Source organism: Peromyscus californicus, unplaced genomic scaffold (assembly GCF_007827085.1).
Source record: "Peromyscus californicus insignis strain IS unplaced genomic scaffold, ASM782708v3 Scaffold_7__1_contigs__length_154581171, whole genome shotgun sequence".
NCBI classification, from domain to species: Eukaryota; Metazoa; Chordata; class Mammalia; order Rodentia; family Cricetidae; genus Peromyscus; species Peromyscus californicus.
In genome coordinates, this window is record NW_026294595.1 from 121149751 (window position 1) to 121173582 (window position 23832).

General features: G+C 40.0%; 1 protein-coding gene across 1 annotated transcript in view; it reads right to left on the minus strand.

Moving 5' to 3' along the window:
• Positions 1-23832, minus strand: part of Ralgapa2 (Ral GTPase activating protein catalytic subunit alpha 2) — a 290311-nt gene that overhangs the window by 169377 nt on the left and 97102 nt on the right. Inside the window, 5 exon segments of the mRNA XM_052725986.1 lie at positions 10184-10360; positions 11634-11724; positions 13755-13843; positions 16467-16601; positions 22502-22642. Coding sequence (XP_052581946.1) covers positions 10184-10360; positions 11634-11724; positions 13755-13843; positions 16467-16601; positions 22502-22642 — 633 coding nt within the window.

Sequence of the window (23832 nt, forward strand, 5' to 3'; positions counted from 1 at the left end):
CTTGGGATTGAGTAGAAGGCGTATGGGGCAAGGTGATTCTTTGAAACTACTGGTCTAGACTTTGGGTGCGAAACCACATTTGAAACCATTGGATTAGACTTTTGGCAGGGAACCACAACCCACTGAACAGGATTATCTGGACTGCTCAGAAAGATTATCTAGATCTCTCCAAGGGCCATAAACCACAGACAGGATCTTGTTAAGCTTTCCTTTCCAGTATAAACAGCAGACAGGATGTCTGCAGGAGTATCTGGATCCTGTTAAGCTTTCCTTTAAACAGCAGACAAGATGTCTGCAGAAGGATACTGTTCTGTATCCGTTCGAGTTATCATGGCATATTCCTGAGGTCCTTCCTAGAACTGAGTACAGCAGGTGGTCTGAGATGGTGGTCCTTTCCCTAAAATAGAGCCTGTAAAGTTAAGTCTAGGCCTTCACACCTCAACCTACCAAGTGCTGGGATCAAGGGCATGAGAGCCACTGTGCCCAATTATGAGTTCTCAAGTGGATATATTGGCTTCCCATGTTCAGTCCGATCACTGCCTCCTACTTCTGTAGGTACCTAACATGGCTATCCTTCTAACTCTCAGAGCACCTGCAAGGATTTCAGCCAGCGTGCTTCTCAGTTGTCAGGGCTCCTCCTGAAAAGAGTGAATGCCATTCCATCTAATGCGTCCCATCCTCTTTGCTATCTCTAAAAATTAGTTGTTACTATCTTGCCCCTGCCAACTAAGTCCTATGGAGTTATGACTCATTTAATAGTCCTTTCAATGTGGCTTAAGAAGGACTTGAGGGAACAAGTGGGACTATCTATATTTTTTCACTACCATAGTTAACTAGGTATAAAAGTCCAATTAGGATTTTTAAAAACCTTTTCATTCATTTCTTTACCTTGGTTTTTTGCTTTAAGATTCTCACTGTGTAAAGCCAGCTATCCTGGAACTTACTGTGTAGACCAGGCTGGCCTCAAATTCACACCTCTCCATCTGCCTCGGCCTCCTGAGTGCTGGGATTAAAGGCATGGGCCACCACACCCAGTTTTACCTTATCTATAAAGACTACTCATTTCACTTTCTTACTTTACAATTTTGAAGATTTATTGATCTTATTCATATGAGTGTTTTGCCTGCCTGCATGTCCAGCCCGTGCATGCCTGATGCTCTTAGAAGTCAGAAGAAGGCACTAGAACCCCTGGGACTGGAGTCACAGATGGTTGTAAGCCACCCTGTGGGTGAATGAAACCAGGGTCCTCTACAAGAATCACATGTGTTCTTCTTAACTTTGAGCCATCTCTCCAGCCCCTAATTTTTGTTTATTTTTTGTTTGTTTGTTTGCTTTTTGTTTTTTTCGAGACAGGGTTTCTCTGTGTAGTTTTGGTGCCTGTCCTGGATCTCGCTCTGTAGACCAGGCTGGCCTCAAATTCACAGAGATCTGCCTGGCTCTGCCTCCCAAGTGCTGGGATTATAGGCGTGCACCACCACCACCCAGCTTTTTTTTTTTAAACATTTTTTAAAGATTTATTTATTTATTTATTATACAGTGTTCTGCCTGTATGTATGCCTGCATGCCAGAAGAGTTGTTTAGTTTTAATACATTTTTATTTAACAATTTATTCATGTTATTATTTAAATTTATGAAAAAAATTGCAAACAAGGTAGACATATTCTCCAAATACTCTAGTTTTCCCATTACCAGCTTCTTACATTAGGATATTTATTACAATTAACAAGCCAGTACTAAAACAGTATTAAAGTTCAACTTTCATTTACAATTTTTTTTTAATTTATTTTAATTTATTTTGCAATACAATTCAGTTCTACATATCAGCCACGGATTCCCTTGTTCTCCCCCCTCCCGATCATTTACAATTTTAAAAAAAAGGTTTTGTTTTTGTTTTTTGGGGTGTGTGTGTGTGTGTGTGTGTGTGTGTGTGTGTGTGTGCGCGCGCGCGTGTTTAGGCACACACATGCCTGGCATATGTAGGAATTCAGAGTACAACTTTGGAGTATTGGTCCTTGCCTTATGCTTTGTATGAGGCAGGGTCTCTTCTTCACTGCTCTTCTTCACTGTGCCAGACTAGCCAGCCTATGAGCTGGCGGCATCCTCTTGTCTCCAGCTCCCATCTCCTCTAGGAGCACAGGGATTATAGGGGCATCCCACCACCCCAGGCTGCTATGTAGGTTCTGGGGAAATCAAGTCAGGCCCTCATACTTGCACAGCAAGCACTACCCACTGAGCCACCTCTGCACCTGTAAAGCTCCTTGTTGCAACTACAATGGTAATTGGGAACGACACTTGTTCTCTCTCTAAAGTCTTCACCAGATTGTAATCATTTTTAGGCTTTTACATTTTGACAGCCTTCAGAGTTCCAAGAAGTCTGCTCAGACGCTTCATTGACTGTTCCTCAGTGGGGAGGTGTCTGGTGTTTCTCTCATGGTAAGTATTTGTAATAGTTGGTTTTTAAAGGTCAACTTGATACAATCTAGAATTACTTGGGAAGAGTCTCAACCAGGGCCTGACTAGACTGGGTTGGCCTGTGGGCATATCTGTGGGGGTTGTCTTAATTATGGTAATTGGGGGTGGAAGACCCATTCATTGTGGGTGGCGCCATTTCTGAGGTTTGGGTCCTGTACTGTATAAGGAGAAAGTGACCCGAGCTTGGGCATTTGTGCATTACCCTACTGCTCTCTGCTCTTGACTGTGGGTGTAGTGTGACAGTTTCAAGTTCCTGCTGCCTTGACTTCCCCACTAGGAGTGACTGGATCTTGGAACTGTGAACTAAAATAAACTGTTTCCGCCAAGTTGCTTTTGTCCGGATCTTTTAGTCACAGCAACAGGGAGCAAAAGTGAGACATTGTTCTTTATGGTGAGGGGCACGCCCGGAATTCTCTTTCGATGTGTATTTTTCTGTTGTTTTTATTCCCTTTGCTGATGTTCTGTTTAGGACTTTTGCTTACATGCTTTTGACTGACATGGTCTCTAACTTTGCTTTTATCATACTGATTTTTGTCTGGGTTTGTTATCAAAGTAGCACAAGGTAGGTAGGAAGGCAAAAGAGAGCTTTCTTTCTTTTTCTATGGAATGGGTTAGAAAAGAAAGGGTCTCGATTTGCAATTATGTAAAGCTAGAGAGTATCCCTTGCTTTTAGAAGTTTATTCAAATTATATCTGCTATTACTGTAAATGACCATATTGTCCATGTACTTGTGTTTTCCCACATACTGTTTCCGTGATCAGTCTTGGCCTGTTTGTTCATCTAGCTTTGTTAATGTTTATAAGGAATGTTTTTGGTTGTCGCCTCTGCTATTTTGTTTTGTTCTGTTTCACTTTCCAGTCCACTCACGTAACCTCTTACGTGTTACTAGCATTTTAGTATATCTTCTATGGTTTTATTCTTTCACTTTAATTTTGGAACAGGACACACATGTTCTATTTCACTTAGTATACATTACAGCAGGTTATATTTTGTCCTTCATAAAAAAGTTCAGCTACATTCTAGAGATCATAATATGTACTGTTTGATTTGAAGCCTGGTTTTTATTCTCCTTTTTAAATTTTTGTCATTCTTATTTTTTTTTCATCATAATCACAGAACATGTTAGGAAACAAATCAGGCACCTCTGTTGATACAAATTGTCCAACTTATTAATGTTCTATGTGATTTCTAAGATATGTATCTTAGCTGTTAAATTCAAAGATAAACATGTCTGAACAAATACATATATATGTGTGTCCGTATCCATTCAACTAAGCTAACTGTATCATGTTTCCTTTATTCTTATAGTATTTGTATTATAGTATAGTATTTTTGCTTAACTCATCAGTTAATGGCAGTTTATATTAAGATTTCTTCCTATTAGTAGGATTTTATCAGTTTTTTTCTCATTTTTTTTTTTGTTGTTGTTGTTTTGGCTTTTTGGTTTTTTTTTTTTTCCCCTAAATTTTACACCATATATCTGGAGGCTGGGAAGTTCATGTAACTGAAGAATTATTACAACTGCTGAAATTTTTGCTTTAAATTTTATCCAGCTGACTGCCAGAACTACAGCAGTGGCCTTCTCTCCTCTAAAGAACTCGTTTATATTTATTGTGATAGCTAACGTGCTTGACTTATTTCTAAATCTTCATGCTTTCTGTTGAAGTCACCTTTGCACTGCTTCTCTTTCTGAGTCTTTGGTGAGACTTTTATGGAGTTTTCCATTTCTGCCAGTATTTTCTCTCTGTTGTCACACATTTTCACTTCTTATTTACATAACTATTCCAAAATTATTTTAATGTCTACCCCATACAAACAAAGAGGAACTGATTTTGCAGTTCCTAAGGCTTCATCTAAGAAAATGAAGTACATCTCTGTATCTGAGGAACCTGAGGAGAGGGCTAAGAAGGCCAGAAAGAAGCCAGAAGAATGAATCTGGAAACGAGAAAGCAGGTCCAAGATGACTCCAGCAGGTTTTTATGCTCTTGATGGAAAGCTCCCCAGACACTGGAACATAAGATTCAGTAAGGATGACAGGAAGTGTTGTGGGAAGGCTATCCACAGGAGCACTGCTGCTTCTTAAGGAAAATGAGTCTATTCCTTCCAGAGAAACACCAGATACTCCTTGGAGAAGATACATTAACATGTACAGACAGACATCTGAACCAGAATTCCCACAAGCCAGTCTGAAAAAACTGAAGGCACAGAGGGAAAGCCTAACCATGCATCCTTTTCATTTTCTGACATTTACAAAGCCTCAGAAGAGACTCCTCCTGTAAAATCAAGCACAGTACCAAACAGCTGCCAGTCTGCAAAGACATGGAGAAGCTTTAATGAATGCTTATGAATCAACATAAGCCCTCAAGTGAACAAGGAGCATGATATGGCATTTATTTCTCTCAATAAGTTTGCCATATTGCTTCAAGGCCCTGATGGGGGGTAGGAAAATGAGGTGCTTCGTAGCTTAGCTTTATTATACTACCCCAACTTTAAGAATGCAGCCATACAAAGTGAGATTAGCCCCAGCATCCCAATGACACTGGTGCTTTGCTGAAGAGAAAACTCTGTGTACATGAAGGCTGGGTCCACTCACCACCTGCACTGCTGTACCGCCACCAACCAGCACCCTCAGTTTTGAAAGATCTACACAAAAGTCCATTCCAACACTGCTTTGCATTAGGAGCCATTCTTGCCTCAGAGATTAAAACCGTAGGCAACATGCCCCATTATCAAAATATGTTGAGCTCTTTAGAAGGTTTTCAAGGGACGGTGTTCATTTTTTCAATATTACTGTGAAGATTTAATGAGCTAAAGTGTTTTTGCCCAAAATAACCCGGCTGGTGGCACGAGTTCCAGAGCAGATGCTGACATTTTACATGTAGACATGTCCTCAATGAAGGAACGCTTGATTAAAAAGGGGGATTTCAGAGATTTTAGAAAATTCCATGTTCACCTCCAAAATATCAAACATTTGCTTTGTTTTCATTAGTAGCCTAATGTCTTTTTGTTTCACTATTTCTAAATGTTATCGAGGCCTTTAAAATTACTAACGTATGGACTCTTAAACATATGTAAAATTTTATCATCTTTCTCCAAATACATACATGATTATAATGGACAAATATGAAATTTAGGAATTTGAAAATATTGAACAAATTTTAACTGGCAGATAGGTACTTACGATCAAAGGGCCAGTTCATACAGCTGCCATTTTATTTAGGCTTGGCAGAGTTTGAGCAAAGATAGCCTTTTTCTTTGAAAACAAAAGATATCACCTCTCAGGCTCTTGATAACTTCTTAACTGCAGAGGCAGAAAAGCTAGGTGATCCCCTCCAGAATCAGAAGATTGGGGTACAAGTAGGCATTCTGCTCCATGGCAGCCTGACGTTCCTCCCTTTCCTCATCTGCTTCCATTATTGCTCAATCCCAATTTAACTTCAGAAGGCAATTTACCCATGCCACTGTGGCTTTTACTATTACTTTTCTTTACAGTATTTCATGATGGACAAGCATATCAGAGGCTGGTAAAATACCAAAAATGTGTGTGATGACAGAACACTGATGAACTGTTTCTAGAAATCAACGTCAGTGTAGGGAAACAATGTTCAATTCACATCTACAAGTGTAATTAAAAGGATTTCCCGTAAGAGACATTGGGATATAGGTCAGTGATAAATATATTAAATAAAAGAGATCTGAAATTACATTACATTTGATGATTTTAAGGTTAAAATTTAATTGATATTTTTAGCTAAATAATAATCTGAAGCTTAAAGCATATTTGTTCATTGATTTGGGCTATTTACTAAGGGCACACCATCCTGGAGTCAGGAGGATTCTGTGCACACAAAAGACAATCTGCTTTCCCTATGGATTATGATGGATTATGAAGGAGCTCATAATCCATCAGAGGAAGACACTGACCCCTCCTACCCGAAGCAAGACATTGGCTGTTCCTTATCAAATCTTATTTAAACCTGATAGGAACCTGGAAAGGAATGACCATCAAAGTTGGGCTTTGCCTTTTGGGGTCCTAATTAGTCAAAGAATTTTTAAAATGTCTCTGATTTTAAAAGTTTTAGTTTTACTTAGGTTGAACTGTTGGCACGTTTCCTTTCTCATTTGAGAAACCCTCTCTACCCCAAGATCATAGGGTTTTTTCTTTCTCTCTTTCTTGTTTAGAAGACATTTTCTTCCAAGTGTTTTTAAAGTTTCCTTTTCAAATTTAAAAACTCTACTTCTGGAACTGACTTCAAGCATGGCATTAGTTAAGGATTCTATCTCTTTTACCCTACCCTGGATAAACACTTGTCACACAGGGATCCATTTAATAGTACATTCTTTCTCTGCTAGATGTGGAAGACCCTCCATCACACACCACGATTCCATGCCTGTGAGGAATCCGTTCTGACTCTACATCCATCACTTTTAGTCTACCCCTAAGATTCTAACTTTCATTATATAAACTACACAGCACTTACCACATTATTTGTGATAATCAGGACACATCTTCTGTCTCATTTATAATTCTTAAGAAATCAGTACCTATGACTCCATCTTTTTTTGTCACATGTATATGTGTGGTGTGTATGTGTATGTATGCTTGCTTACACATGTGTTGAAGCACATGTGCGAGTATGAGTACATGGGGGGGGGCCGAAGTTGACATTGATGGTCTTTGTCAATCACTTTCCACTTTATTTACTGAGGGAAAAGAAAATCACTCACTGAACCCTGAGCTCACCAATTCTAGCTAGTCTAGATAACAAGCTTACCCTGGAGATCCCTCATCTGTCTCCTGAGTACTGGGATTACAAGCGACTGCTATACCTGCTTGGTTTTCATGTGGGTTCTGGGTATCCAACTATGGTCTTCATGCTTGCACAACAAGTGCTTTATGCAATGAGCCATCTCCCCAGCCCCATTCATCTTTGTACTTCTCACAGCATCTAAATTGGTATTTCTAGATTGCAGGCTCCTCTGCTATGTAAGGGATAAGCTCAGCAACAATGCTGACTGTAGAAGCAGAGCCACAGATACACCCCACTCATGAGTTACTCCCTAAGCAGACTTGATGTGTGGATTAGTGTGTACCTGTACTCTTAATCTACGGCAGCTGAGACCCTGCATATTAGAGAGGGACTGCCCCTCCTAGTGTTCCTTAACTGTAAAAATAGCAAACTCCTTACCAGAGAGAGGATGGCTTTTTTCATATGTGAATGAATCAACATAAGCTCATGCAAGTCCATCTACTCTTGCCTTTCCCACTCCAGGTCCAGGTCCCAGTCAACCAGACAGCCTCATGCTCTAGAGTCCGCTGAGGTCACTTACAGCAGGCTGTTCACCCTGCCTTGCCTTGTTTTTCCCAATGAAAAGACAACAGAGATTGTTCCCCATGTTTTCTCTCTCTGCCTCTTGATTGAACCTGGAGATTCCTTCTGTGGCTCCTGTGTCCAGAGACAAGTAAAACAAACCTTTCTGCTAATTACCATCATTTTATTCACATGTATTAATATACTTGATTAAATATGGCCCAAGTGTATTTTAGAACATAATAAACTGAGCCATTGTTTTCAGTAGTATGAAATAATTTAAACAGCAAGCAAATATGAAAGTAGCCGATTAGCTGGCCCCTAACTTCATTCTAAGCAACTGGTAATGGGCAGGATTATTCGGTGAGAAACCGCAGCACCTTCTGTCTGTTTCCTGCAGTGCTGCTGATCAGTCCCAGGGTCTCATACATGTGAGGCAGGCGCCACTACTGAGCCACACGCCCCATTAGATGGCTTGCTCTCTCTGCATCCTAAAAATCAGGTTTTTTAACAAGTTTCATTTTTTCCATTTATGCAGAAATTGTTCTCTTAAGAACAGAGAGTTAAGTTCAGAACGGTGATAATCCTTAAGCCTCATCATATTACAGTTTGTCCTTTCCACTGCTGACAGGATGAACTCTTGAACTGTGTGTACTGATTCTCCACGTTAGTATTTCAAAGAACAGAGTATCTAGAGGAGCTCATGGCAACATGGTGCATCATACAGAGTTACACAGCTCACCACACTAAGCAGTCAGATGCACACTCTGAAACAGGATCAAACTAATCTTCCCCAAGGACAAACAAAAGAAGCACTCATCCAATTTTCTTTCCTTTCAATAAAAATAATTACATCTGGTTCATCTTTAAGAACATTCAGGTCAGATTCAGCACTAGATCTATAATACCATCATGGTGAGATCTCTTATATATTGGACCTAAACAAGCTGTTTATTTCATGAATGCATTAACAATTCTCCAGTAGTTCAAAGGGCTTTGCAACTGTTATTTTAGCCATAATTCAGTGGGGAGGGTAGAGACAGTACAGCATTTGGAGGCCAATCCCACCTCAGGCACTTATTAGTATTTTCTAGTGGGATGGTATGACTTCCGTGAATCTCACAAAACAGAAATGAAGAGATTTAGCCTGCTTGCCATACAAAATTAGAATTCTTAAATCCTATATAAGTTCATAGTATTGACAGAATTTTATCAATACCATTTATGCTAATTGTACATTTTAATGTTATAATACAAAGGATTTCCAAAAATAACAGACACTTTGGTTAACTTAGGTTTTATATCACAATGAAAATTAAAGTTTGCTTGATTAAAAAAAATATTTAAAATAAAACTTTAGCCTTTATTTTTACTTTTGAGTCATTTTTAGCATTTAAAAGGGGTTTTTATTTCCTATGTGCTTCCTGGCTCAACTCCTAAATGCTGGGACTACAGTGTACGCCACTATACCCAGAGGGAATTATTAGATCACTTATTTATTTACATATATGTGATAGGGGTGACACATGTACATGTGTGGGAGTACAGGTGTCTAGTGCATGCATGAAGAAGCCAGAAGTTGGATGTCTTCTACCAATCTCTACTTTAGTCCTTTAAAGCTGAGCCTTTTGATGAATTGAAAGCTTGCCTTTTCTGCTAGACTGGCTGGCCAGTGAGTTCCCAGGATCCGCCTGTCTCTGCCCGAAATGCTGGAGTTAGAGGCTTGAACAGCTACACTCAGTTTTTGCTTTTGTTTTTCAATTAATAACTCCTTTATTCAGGAAAAGTAAATCAAGATCATATTCATATACACACTGACATTACAGTTCCAGGAATTATTACTATATTTTTTTAAATGGGGCTAGCATTACAGGCTGCTGGAAGAAGATAACAGGTTTGAGCAGAGTTTCTGGAACCTTACTGATAGGTATTCTTCTCGACATTAAAGTGGGTAGCAGCAGGCCACTGCTGTTCGTTTTATTAATATGACCCATTATCCCACATATATGTCACAATTTTACACTGTGTGTATCAAATATTTTATAATAATTAAAAATTGAATGATAAGACAGCCAATCCCCTTGTTCTACCTGTGTGGTACATGTAAGCTAAAATCATATTATTTTCTGTCTCCAAAGGCCTTGGTATGGGTGCCATCACTTCTTAGCATAGGAGATAATGGTCATAAGCATGGCAGGCTTCCTCCCACATCTGCCTGATTTCAAAACTCATTTTATCCAAGACTCTAAGAGCAATTGTGGGCAGGTGACTAGAGCTGCAAATCCAATGTGGTTGAAAGTGGCATCTTCATTGCACTGTGTACTAAAGGGTTCAAGTGTCCAGAGCAGGGAACTCTGGGACCTCCTGTTTGTAGCAGTAATCCTCTACACACAAATTACCTGTTAAGTTTGAAGCATCAGTAGGACTCAGCTGTAACCAATGGCGGGCATCAGAGTCAGGCACAGCGTCTGTGGGAGTGCTGAGTTCTGGGTCCTCCTCACAGGTCTGCCACGGGCTCATGGGTAGCTCTGTCTCATTGCTGGAGCCCACAGCCGTGTCACTACCAGTGCTGTCACCTGGCACACAGAAGAACCAAAGATTGAGACTGCAGCTAGATAAAGATAAGTTCAAAATTATCTCCACATAAGAAACAACACCTGCACAGCTGACAGGCTTTGCTCAGGGGTTTGGGCAGAACCTGAAGAACTTGGATGGCATTCAGTAATGTCCCTGATGGACACTTGAGTAACAAAAATAAATCTTCCAAGTTCAGGGAATTAAAAGGCTTCATAAAGTAGCATTCTGATCAGTGTCTTTGTTCAATTATTCTACGTGCCACAAAGTTATACCAAGTCCTAGTTCCCATTAAGATCCACCCACAACATAAGGAGACAAAGAAACAGGAGGAATATGGTGGTAACTGATTTCACAGCATTGCAAATTTACTCTGCTATTGCAAACCCAATGTTCAAACTTAAACCCAGGCTGAATCATTCTGGCAGATTCTGGAATGAGGTGTCCTACTACGACAGATCTGCAGCACTGGAAATTTTCTCCTTTAAAGATTAGAAGTTTTAATTTGTCACAATGTAATTATACATAGATTTTAAGACTTACGCAGTTATTTATTTAATTGGGCATAAGACAAGCTAGACTGTTCCACTGCTTGACAGCAGAACTGCTTGCCTAGACAGTTCTACTTCCTAACAGTGCTGACAGTCCTCAGCAGCACTGTCTCTACTGCTTTTCTACTCTCTTTCTATTTGCAAAAGTTGTCTTAATAAGCAGACGATCCAAGTGTTAGGTCTCACAGTGCATCCTCCACAGAGCTACAGGCAACAGAGAGGCAGTGCATGGAAAGAGCTGCATTACGCACCATCGAGGGCCAGCCTGGGCGAGCAGGGGCTGCCACTCTGCTATACTGACAAGGAGGAGACCTGGCCTCTAAGTACAGGAGAACAGAGCACAGGGCCCAGGCTTCGTACCTATGACAATGTCTCAGGATTCCAGTGAGATTTATCTTCACCCACTTGCCTGAGTTGAGTTCAATGTACCTTTGAAGTTTTGTGTTTCTTCCCTGTGGGGGCTTTGTGGGAAAGGTAGTTTTTCCTTATGGGTCTGTCTGCTTCCCTAAATCCCTCTTGTTCCTCAGGCCTGAAGAAAGGCCCAGAGATAGAGAGTCAAGCCTCTTGGGTATAGATAACTGACTGAACTGTTTTACTAACTGGATTAACTACATAATTTCTAAGTTCCTGGATCAAAAATATTCTCCATAACCACCTCTTCCCTACTGACAAGATAAGCACTCCACTCAGAAAAGAAGAAACTACAGCAGGCCCTGGAACTTACTCTTCTGTCTCTCCCTGCATCTTCCTTGTGTCTGCTGTAAATCATCCTTTAGATCCAGCTCAGCAGGACTGCTGCTCCTTCGAACCAAGATCTTCAGACAAAAAGAAATGCTGCTTTCATTACCGGAAAGTTGAAACTTTTACCATACTCTTAAGTTCCTAGCCTATTTTTAAATAAAAGAAGCAATAATAGTAACAAAACACTGAATGATGTTTTCCTGTTGAAGGATGTGATCACAAGCTAGTATAATTAAGTTATATGTTTCTCAAGATCTGAAACTCCAATTCATATTCTCTGCTTGGTCAACTGACCCAGCTGAATGGACACACCAAGAAGGGATGCCAAGTCAATCCTGTGGAAATGGTTTATTTTGAAGTTCTATTTGCTTCTCTAGTCAAGTGTACACACAGTCCCACAAGTCTCCAGGAGACCTGAGCTCCCCAGGAATGTTTAGGCAGGAAAAGTATAGACTCTACCCAGACTTCCAAAGGGCTGCTCAAAACCTTCCTAGTTAATATACTACAGAATTTTCTGAGCACCAGTAAACACTGGCCCTTATGTTAACACAAAGGTTTAAAAAATCAGGAAGCGGGTTGGAGAGATGGCTCCGTGGTTAAGAGCACTGGATGCTCTTCCAAAGGTCCTGAGTTCAATTACCAGCAACCACATGGTGGTTCACAACCATCTATAATGTGATGTGATGCCCTCTGGTGGCATGTAGACATACATGCAGATAGAACACTCTATAAATAAATAAATAATCAGGAGGCAACCTGCATCTTCCAGCAATTTATAGTTTATAGGTCACTATTCAGACTATACAAAGAACTAATACAAGTAAAAGAAAAAAAAGTAAATGACAAAAGCCACGGACTGGCATTTCACAGATGAAATATAAACAGCCAATCAACATGAAAATTTTAAACTGTATTAGTAATATAAGAAATTCAAATAAGATATCCCATTTCCATGTAGCTGCCCTGCAAAAATTTCAGAAGTCTGACAACACAAAGTGATGGTGAGAACTCTTTGTATTGCTGGTAGAGATAAAAGGGGTATAAGCATTTGGGGAAGGAACAATCTCTTGATTGTATAATTTATTAATTCTACTGCTAGACAGTCACACAGAAACATTTGAACATGGAGATCTTGAGAAAAGCCTAAGAAGGTACACAGCTACATCTTTCAGAAAACTAAAATACTGGAAAGAATCTAGATGCCTATCAACAGAAGAATGGAAAAATAAATGATATATTCATAATGGAATATCATACAGCAGAGAAAACTCAAATGAATTAACTACTACATAATACCATGTGGGTATTCTACTACAACTGAATGAACCTACAGAATATTTTAGAAACTTTAGAAACTACATAATACATTGCTTGGAGCCATGCACATGTGGATGATAGAGGAAAACATAGCCAACACCATGGCACTGTGAAGGGGCACAAAAGGAAGGGACTAAAAAACAAACCAGAACTGGTGGCCAAAGCAACAGAACCAGAACTGTTCTGGCCCGTGGGCAGGAATGGGTTCATCTTCACTTCAAAAAGCGACATCCATACAGACAAGCTGGCACACGTCTTTCTTAAACACAAACACACAGGACCTCAACTCTGCTCTCTTCCAAAGAAGGGAGAGCAGGGCCGGGTCCCCTCTGTTCTGTATTTTTTATAAATATACACTAAGTTTTAAAACACAAATAGAGGTTATCTGAAAGAATGAATTATAGGCCATTTCTTCTTTATGTTTTATATGTTTTTTTTAAATAAATGCCTACTTTACAAAACAAAAACCACACCAGAGCTTTAGGAAAACTGTGTCAGGTAGGGAATCTGAAAGGAAGGTTTTACAGGCAAGTATACCTGCTCAAAGTGTACTATACAACACAGGACCAGCCAGGAAATTCTACATCATGCTTACTTCCCCCCTATTTTTGTAGAATGGCTGTATTTTATATAGAAAGCAAGCACAACTTTAAGTGACTTCTAGATTATTTGGACCTATAATCAATCTAAGTGGAAAAAAATGAAAACTATCATCCATAGATTTATTATCATGGTACAATTTATGCTTGTTTCTAACAACAGAGCGGTTTTCTCTTGGAAATCTTACTGTTATTCCTTCATGTTCCCGCTTCACATGTCCTTTACTCTCTTGAACAGACTTGGAATCTGAAGAGCTCAAATTTGGTGAATTTTGACCTAGAGAGGGGGTAAAAAATGATAAAATGAATGTTTCAGAAGGTAAAATAGGGGATAAGCAGGCAGGCAGGCTGGCAGAGGTAGAAACAGATAGATAAACCACTGTATCCAGATGTCATAGGATTCATGCATGACTTATGGGCCTGCACGGGCAGCATCTACAGGTCCAGTCTACACAGAGACCTGGCCTATAGCCCATGGATAGCTTCAGTTGGAGCAAATGGAAAATGTTCACTGTGGCTCACAGGCCCACTGACTGTACTATGCTTCAGTTGGAGCAAATGGAACACTTCACTGTGGCTCATAGGCCCACTTTAATGGCACTATGCTGGACAGGGGCATACGACTCATCACTCTGGGGAGGTGAGCTTGGGAACAGCATCTGACAAAAGGTTTGCCTGGGTTGGCCTGTGAAATAACAGGGAAGGAACAACAGGACAGCCCTGTTGCCTGAATATAAAGACTAGCACAAGAAAGCAGAAACAGGTTCAATGATTTCAAAGGGGATACCACCACAGAGCCTGCAAAGATTTAAGAAAAGCTAATAAGAGCATCTGAAGAATAATCTGGAGCCAATAAAATTGAAAGAAATTAACAAATAGAACCAATTTCTAGAAAAACATCAAAGCCAAATTAAGAAAATCAAAGTGGTATTATAGTCCTTTAATTTAAATTGTATACTTGGCAAATAATGCATGTTTATCTTATATAACATGCTGTTTTGAAATCTACATACATAAATCATCATAAGCAGCATATGTACTACCACACACACTCTTGTAGGCAGAGTATTTAAAAATCTCCTCTTCGGCTGGGCAGTGGTGGCGCACGCCTTTAATCCCAGCACTCGGGAGGCAGAGCCAGGTGGATCTCTGTGAGTTCAAGGCCAGCCTGGGCTACCAAGTGAGTCCCAGGAAAGGCGCAAAGCTACACAGAGAAACCCTGTCTCGAAAAAAAAAAAAAAATCTCCTCTTGGCCAGGTGTAGTGGTGCATGTCAGTAAGCCAGCACCCAGAGACTAAGGAGTGGACTGCAAGTTCTGGGCCAGCCTGGGCTAATGGAGACCCTTTTTCTTAACAAACAAGCAATGCTCTCTGAGCTCTTGAGGAAGGAAGCACACTGGACCGTGCACTAGGTCACTGGAGCTTTTCTTCTCTCAGGAGAAGTTTGTTAAAATTTGAAAGGATTTGAAAATTTTCTTATAGGAAACCCCCAAGCAACTGGTAGATTCTCCCAAATATTTAAGGGATTTTTTTTTTCTTTGTTTCTCCTGATAGTCCTATGTATTAAATCCAGGGCCTCCTGGATGCTAGGCAAATATTCTACCACAAAGTATATACCATAATCCATACAAACACCTTTAAGGAATAGAAAATTTTCAGATAATATATTTTCTCAGCTTTATTTGCTATAATTTCTTATTTCAAGGGGGTTTCTAAGAAAAAGCTTCCCTCCTCGTTTGCTGACCCTGATATTAGAAGACACAGGCTAACCTGTTGACAAACAAGGCAGGTTGTTTTCTGGCTGACTCACGGATCTAAGGTGACTAAAGTGACATGGAACTAAAAAGCCAGGACATTTACTGACACTGTACACATTGAAGTGTGGTTTTTTTCTCTATAGTAGCAGCTGAGTCCCTCCTCACCTTCCACAGCCTGCTGCTGTTGAAAGCTAGACAAACCTAATGCATTCTCTGAAAAGGTTCTTTTCAACCTCAGTGAAGTCTGCGAGCTGCTAATAAACCCTCACACAGCTGGTCAGCTTTCATTCCCATTTCAGTCCTCCAGCTCTTCCCTGAGCCTCACCCTCACTGCCTTCTGACTTGCTAAGCTTCTTCACTTTGGGAACACTCTCTGTCCCTCCTACTCCAGTCACTTCAGATAACTCTCTAGTTCCCAGTCATGCCAAACTTGAGGACTACAGATGCGTATGTATTAGATAAATATATTCAATAGCAAAACAGTTTCACTTCCAGAAGTCACATTCTTACGGTCAAATTAAAAAGTAAATACCTGGGCTGGGGAGATGGCTCAATGGTAAAGTGCCTGCTGTGCAAGCATAAGGTCCTGAGTTCAGATCCCCAGAGGCCACATAAAATAAAAAGCTGCATGAGGCAGCATGGGGCTGTAACCTGGGGCAGGGCAGAGGGAAACAAGAGGCTCCTTAGAGCTCACTGGTAAGCTTTCTGATCAGGAAAAGCTCTGCTTCAAAATAAATAAACAAATAAATAGGTTGAAAAGCATCAAGGAAAGATAGCTCACGTCAAGCTCTGGCCTCCAGATATATGCACATACACACATACCCACACTGACAATACATATACACACGCAACACCCCCTTCTTCTTTGAAATAGATATTTAGAATAAATGTAGTAAGTAACACTACCTGCAGCTTACCCCCATCCCAAGCCCAAATCTATGGCTTTGTACTAAATAACTAAGGACTCAGCCAGCCCCAGGGTAATTGATCCTTGTACTTACTTGGGAGTCAGGAGGAAACTTGCAAGTTCGAGGCCAGCTTGGTCAACAAACTAAGTTCCAAGCTTGCCAGGGAAAAAAAGAGAAACGCTGTCTCAAAATTAATCAATCAAACAAACAAATAAACAACTGAAGATTCCACTTACCTTGAGAAGAATCTGAGCACAAAGGTTCAGTGATGTCAGAGGTGCTGCAGCTCCGGGGGACCTGCTGCTGTCCCACCACAAGATAATCAGTGTCAGCTGCAGGTGTACTCTCTGCCTGTTGGAATTCCTCCACTTCTGAAAGCATTAACACAAAACAAACAGGACTGTGGTTGGAGATTAAAAAAAAAAATTCACACTTAAAAGACATTAAGTTTCAGATTTTCTTTTCTTAGAAACCAGACTGCAGTAAGATAATCTACATGGGGGTTAAAGAGATGGCTCAGCGATCAAGAGCACTGGCTGCTCTTCCAAAGGACCTGGGTTCAATTCCCAGCTTCTCAGCACCCACATGACAGCTCACAACTGTCTGTAATTCCAGTTCCAGGGGATCTGACACCCTCACACCAATGAACATAAAATAAAGTTAAATTTTAAAAAAGAAGATAATCTGCATGAACATCATCAAACTTCCTATATTTATTAACACTAACATTCCTCTCCACAATATGTTTTTCTTAAGTTCCAATTGGCCTTTTGTTTCCCAGATGAAGGAAAGAGGCAAAGGAAGAAAACCACAAAAATGGTCGATAACTCTGAGTCATTTGAAATTTCCTAGCAGGAGATGTAGGAGATGCATAGATAGATAAATAATACTTGAGGAGAGCATAGGTGGTACCCCACCAACACTAAATTAAGATGAAAAGAAACAAGAATTCTAACTGTACTACTCCTTCTGATAGATAATGCACAACTGTGCAAAATAAAGTGCTATTCAATCCTCATATTACCAAGTGCAAAGCTGAACTAGTCACTAAGCACGAAAATGATCCACATGGTATAAAATGGAAAACCAAAGATGAGCACTCAACACCAGATAATTTTGCTAATATTTTACAGCCTCTACTGCCCTGGAGAATGGGTTCTCTGCTAGCTCATTTCTAAAATGCCAGCTCATTTTAATCTTTTAGGACCAACCACAGCACTCTACCCGCTCCCTCTAGACTCGTTAGTCTCAGGATTGCAGTACCTTCTGCCCGGGTCATCAGAGGAGCCTGCTAACTAGTCACTGTCTCCTTCTTTTTGCTATTCTCTGCATGGCTGCCAGGGAGGCACCACTGAAATGAAGGTATAACTGTGTCTGCCATCAGTCCACCTGGCCTGTCTCAACCCTACCTCACAAGTCCATCCCCAGTCATCATGCAAGAGCTCCCACTCTCTTCAGTCTCAACAATACTGATCCTTCTGGCTCCTGCTGCTCTCTTCCTCCTGCTCTTCACTCCCCTCCACTAATCTCAGCCCTGTCCCCTGTCCCTCATCCCCATGCTACACAAAGCACTACAACTATGCATCTTGCTATGCATGTTCCACACTGGACTCCAAACTCACTGATGCTGTCATAAAATTCCATATCCCCATACCCGTGTCACCATATTTCCAAAAATAAAAAATTAATCAGTGAAAGTTTTACTACTTTTAAAAAGAGAGTTCTCAAAACTCAGTCTATATTATCTAAACTGGCTATGTCACTGGTTCCTCATCTGAAATGGAGATTCATTGCCAATGAAGTCCTCCCATCTGGATATAAACCATAGTAAAGGTTCACTCTAGCTAAGGAGATGTGCGTACACAAGATGATTCTGAGTTTAATACACAGGATTTCCACAAAGGGTTGCTGCTCTGCTTTTTCTACCCAAATGAAAATTCTGTTTTCCACTATACTAGTACAATTACAAGGCTCAAACATGAGCTTTGCGTGAGTGTTAGCTATGAATTGAAGTTCCATCGTCTTAGACCATAGTTTAAAGCTGGATGCTACTAGGAACCTGAGCACAGAGAGAAGATTGGCCAAGATAGCATGGAGAGACAGTCTCATCTTCCCCAGGCCATCTTTGCCTAGTGCTTCTCTTGGGCACCAAAGAACTGTTCATTTCTCCATAGAGGACACACAAGGCATATGTGCACATTCTTAGTCTACCTGTACATCCCAGAGCAAAGACTAGGCCCTTTTCATAGGTTTGCTAGACTCTTTAGCACCAGGTCCCTCAACACTACAGGACCAGCCCTTACAATCACCTTCTTATTCTAATTTTACAAGATGGCGAAATGAAGATACTGTATTTGTCACTCCTGTATCAGTAGAGGGAGCCCAAGAGCTTCCTAACTATCTGAAATATAATTGGCAGTGCCCTTTTTTGTGGACAGAGGGAAGAGTGGGTTTTTTTTTTTTCCCCTGAAGCCTGGTGCCAAACACTGGTGGACGCCAGTTTCTGGGTTCTGAGCAGAAGTAAATAAGAGCTGAGCCAACACTGGCAGCGTCTTTCTAAAGATAAAGAAGATCGCCATCTGGTGGGATGTGGCACAGCCACAGCACCGTGGCTTCCAAATTAGAGTGTCCCCACTGGTCCTCAACACAGCAGACGGAGTATGAGGAGCCTGCTACCACCAGCTGTCTGCCTTCCCAACAGGCGGGCCTAATGCATCTTTTAAGGCTTTGTTTTTGCAAAACTGTTAAGAGGGACTTCTCAGGTGGAGAAAGTCCAAGCCTGTAGAAAGAACCGGAAATGGCAGGGATGGAAGAATGGGAGACGACAGCCACATACCTTACTGTTCTGTTAGGGCCTACTCTTGGAGTTGACTGTCAATTGAGAAAATGTGTAAAAAAGAATTTTCAATTACTCTTATGTCATAATATAAATCCGATTTGCTGCTTTGAAGGTGTACATTTCATGGACTTTTGTGTGTGCCTCACCGTCGGTATTCAATAAGAGCTCTACACAAATGGGTAAGAGAAAGACACTTTAACACCTTTCCCTTCCTAACGGCTCTTGGGCTCCCTCTGCTGGCACATTGTTGTAGAAAGCATTGGGCTAAGGTTGCTCCTGTTCCTGTTGAATTGCTCTTTTGTAACTAATGAAAATGATTTTAACACTGATACAAAATGTAAAGACACAGGGTTGCCTGTCAAACAGAAAAAGAACATCTGAGTTACATAACAATTGTGCAATAAATCTCAGATTCGATACATCCTGTTTTGAATGTCACACAATTTCTGTTTGAATCACTTTGAAGAGCTGAATTCTGGCTCAGATTCTAAGTTAATTTATCCTCTGTGAAGTCTAATAATACCCAATTTAGAAGCACTAACTTTCCTGTCTCTTGAGGGTGTATGTAGTTACTCAACACCATTACTAACCCACTACTTTCTAAAGCTCCATTGAAAACATCAGCAAAATGATCATAAGGATTTATTTCTCTTACCCCCACTAAGAGTCAGCATGACTGAACTAAATGTGTAAGCTCTTCAGTTAACTTCTATTTTCTCCAGATGTCTGTCTACTTTTTACTCACTCTTTAATTGCAGACTTCCTTATTCCATCTTATTAAATGCAGCAAGGCTCTGTCTCCAATAAGAGAGATACTATGTTCCATTTATCCCCCATACAAGGCTACACAAGCAAAATTAGAGTGTAAGGTCCTAGTTTTAAAAACACAATCATAGATGCCAACTTGACCTTCTAAAAGCTCAGAAGATGCTATCCATTTAACACCTTGGATGTCTACAAGGTCACGCTTACTGAGGGTAAATTAGTCCAGGTCATAACAAGAAGCACTTCCATGGCACATATGAACAAGACACAGAAGCAGCTAAGCAAGACCTGCCCTTAGGTCCCCTAAGGTAAGGTAAGTAAAGTAAGTCAATCTGCTAGTTACAACCACTACAATACTCGCAAGAGAAAAAGAAAAATCTACTCCTGCATAGCATGAAAGTGCTACAGACTGATAAATGTCCCAACACAGAAAGCAGTCAACACTGACAAATGAGAGGGACTGTTCTCATGAAAAAGAAAGAGGACTCCCCAGCTGGCACAGCCACTCACCAGGTGCATGTTTTTCTCTCAACGCAGCTACTCAGATTAATGGAAATGGATGGTTTTGACTCTCCCCAAATTCAAACACCACTGCTTCCTGTACCTCCAAATCTACCGCCATTGCTTCTATTATTACAATTTGGGCGAGTTGACAACTCACAGACTAGAAACCAAAACAAGGACTACTGCCATCAATAAGAACAAAATTTAGCAAGCACTGAAACAGTAAAACAAAAGGAAAAACAAACAAACAGAAATACTCAACTTTTGGCCAGAAAGGAAAATTTAAAGAGCCTGCTTGATACTTAGTCACAGTTTAGCAGGAGATGCCTATGCACTCAGATGTACATTAGAACCCAAACTCAAGGCTGCAAATTGCCAACCAGGAAGAATATATACTCCTAGGGCTGGTACACACTTCCCTTGGCCTAGTCTACCGACAGGGCAGTCACAAATGACAACGGTGGCATTCTAACTAATAAAGGACAGTCAGACTGAGTCAGACTGAGAAGGCACTCGTTACTGTAGCTGTCAGATGAAACGGCGGCTTCATCAGTTTGTCCTCAGTCACCCTGCTATAAAAACCAAGAGTAAAGATGGTAAAGGCAGGGAAACCCAGACCTGGTCCAGCCTGCTCCATTTTACAGCGCCACAGGCTTTGCCATATTTGCATATTTGAGGCTTGACCATCTTCTGAATACATCAGCAGAGTATTCAGCAGCATCTCTGTCTCCTACCACTAGATGCCAACAGCACCATCTTACTGTGACAACCAAAAATGGCTCCAGATGTTGCCAAATCATCCTGGTTGACAGTTACTGCAGTAAATCACTCAACTTCTGCAGGAGCCATGTACACACACACAAGGACCAAGTATTTAAGTAATTCAAACTACAACCCTGGATAAGAACAAAACTTTTAAAAATGAAGCTATGAATAGGAAGGTATTTTTCTGAGAACATATTCCAGAAAATCTAGTGAGAAAACCTAAGTGAAACAGTGTGGAAATAAAATAGACTGTAAAATAAAACTTTCCACATTGAAAGATTTCTTTCTGGTGTCAGTCAGTCAAATATATAGCAAATTTGTTTAAAGACCTCATTAATTATCTCTAAGAAGTAGCATTTTCAGGAAAATCTAATCCTCACTCATTTACTCTTCAAGCAGCAACTTAACTGGTGGTGGCCCCTTTCCAAAGCCATTCTACTGTTTTAACATTCAGTGTTCACTATCGTCCCCACTCTCAGTTACAACTAACTCTTCCTCATGGTATTTTACTTACGCTTTGATTTTGCTTTGCCACACTACAATAGCACTATAGTGTTTGTGCGACAGAAACCGCAATTAGGCTATCTCCAATATTTAAAGAATACTAATCTATGTGTCAGAACTCAAAATGTAAAAGAAATATGAAAAATTTTCCCTATTAACTAAGCTCTCATTCATCTTAAAATGACTAAAAAATGTTTCTTTGTAGATATACTTATTCACTACAGAAAGTAAATTCCTTTTGAGAGTGACTAGGAAAAACATGAGAAGACTCACTTTTGGTACTGCAATATCCTCCCTTTATAACTAGCACAAGGTAATTACACACGGTGGTAGTACACAGTGTAGCATCCTGATGCACGGACAGTGTGGGCGATGTGACATCACACCAGGATAACTAGTGTATCTATCATTCTCACCATTTATTTGACAAGTTCATTCCAAACACCCTAGCCTGGCTATGTCAAGACACACAATGGATTATTATTAACTATATTCACCTTACTGTGCTAGTACTATAATATCATGAGAAAACACACACACACACACACACACACACACACACACACACACACACACACACATATGAACTAATTTCAGTTTCAACTGGGTGAAGTCTAAGAATAAAAATATTTTAAAAATAAGAACTATTTAGCTTTTTTCTTGTTGTGTTTTAACTAAAACCTCAATTATCAGCATGAATCTGATAACCAGGAAGATTATAGAATTTTTTACTACCTAGTTGCTACTAAACATGAACTATACAAAAACAACCACCAGTATTCTTTGAAATTTAACAAAGTGAAACAGACAGCCTCCTGAACATGACTGGGAGAGTTGGGGCAGGAGACAGAAGCCTGGGGACACAGATAGACACACAAGACAGCATTACAGTACCTGACAGCCTGTGAGAGCAAGAAGAGTAAGAGAGACCAGGGAAGAGAGCGCTCACGGTATGGAGGAGGAGCGGGACGCTTTTAGTGGCAGGCAAAGCCTCAGAGAGGTGGACACAGTTGCTGATAGACTGGCTTCGCTTAGCTTCCAGGAGAGATAAAGCAACATTACATCAGAGCACAGCGAGACCTTTCACCACTTCTAAGTTCTTATGGTGCTGCAATTCCTTTAACATTTAAAGGAAGTCATTTTAAGTTTTGAAAGAAGTCAATAAAATTAGAGTACTTAATCAGTCTCTAAATACAGCCAACTTTCAGTCAAACACTGACGTCTTAGAATGGTCACTCCACACAAAAAAACTTGTTTCATTTGGGAATGTTCCAGGCATTACCCTTCTTTTTGCTGCTGTGTGTCAGAGTGGACCTGAATGATGTCTGGGCTGCTTGCTCAAGCACAGGCCATTATTACATTATTAGCACATTATTATCTCTTCCTAAAGGATACACATACAAAGACCACAGTGAGAAAAAGAAAATATGGTCCAATATAAAACATTTTCTATTAAGTAATAAATAATTCAGAAATTGAACTACTGAGAGCTGACTGTATTTAAAAGCTAACCACTTAGTGAACTAAATGTCCCAGAAGTTTATGAATATATGAATCAGATATTTTATTAGATAGCCATGAAAACTATCTTTTTATATTGTATTTCACATTTAGTAAGAACAAGGTTTCTCAGTATCAACTTTTGATTTTCTCACACATTGTTGGTTAAATAAACATTTAATAAAACAAATACAGAAAGAGAACATGCTTCAAAGTCAGTGCTATCCTTAAAATCAAAATACAAAGGATTATTTGCTTTGTTGTTTTTTTATGTACTTCTGCTAAGTATACATGAAAAAACTATACACAAGGGTGGCACATTTGCAGAAACTGAAACAAACTTTCTACTTTATTGTCCCTTTCCCTATGCCTTGCTATCAGCATTTCCAGCAATGAAATTATTACATAACTCGTGTGTGTGTGTGTGTGTGTGTGTGTGTGTGTGTGTGTGTGTGTGTGTAAGATAATATGTAAAGGGCAATGACCACATAGATGTCCAAACTCAGGGCTTTGTTAAAAAGTAGGAAAATAAAACTAAGTAAAATTACCTGTGTGTACTATTAAACAGTCTTATTAAACTGCAAGGTATACAAAAATCTTCAATGGCCATTAATAGGTAACAATTGATTCACAACATTAAGCATTTTAAAAGATATAAAATACAATAGGAAATGCATATGTATGCACACATAAATGTGTATATATAAAGCATAAAGATAATAGAC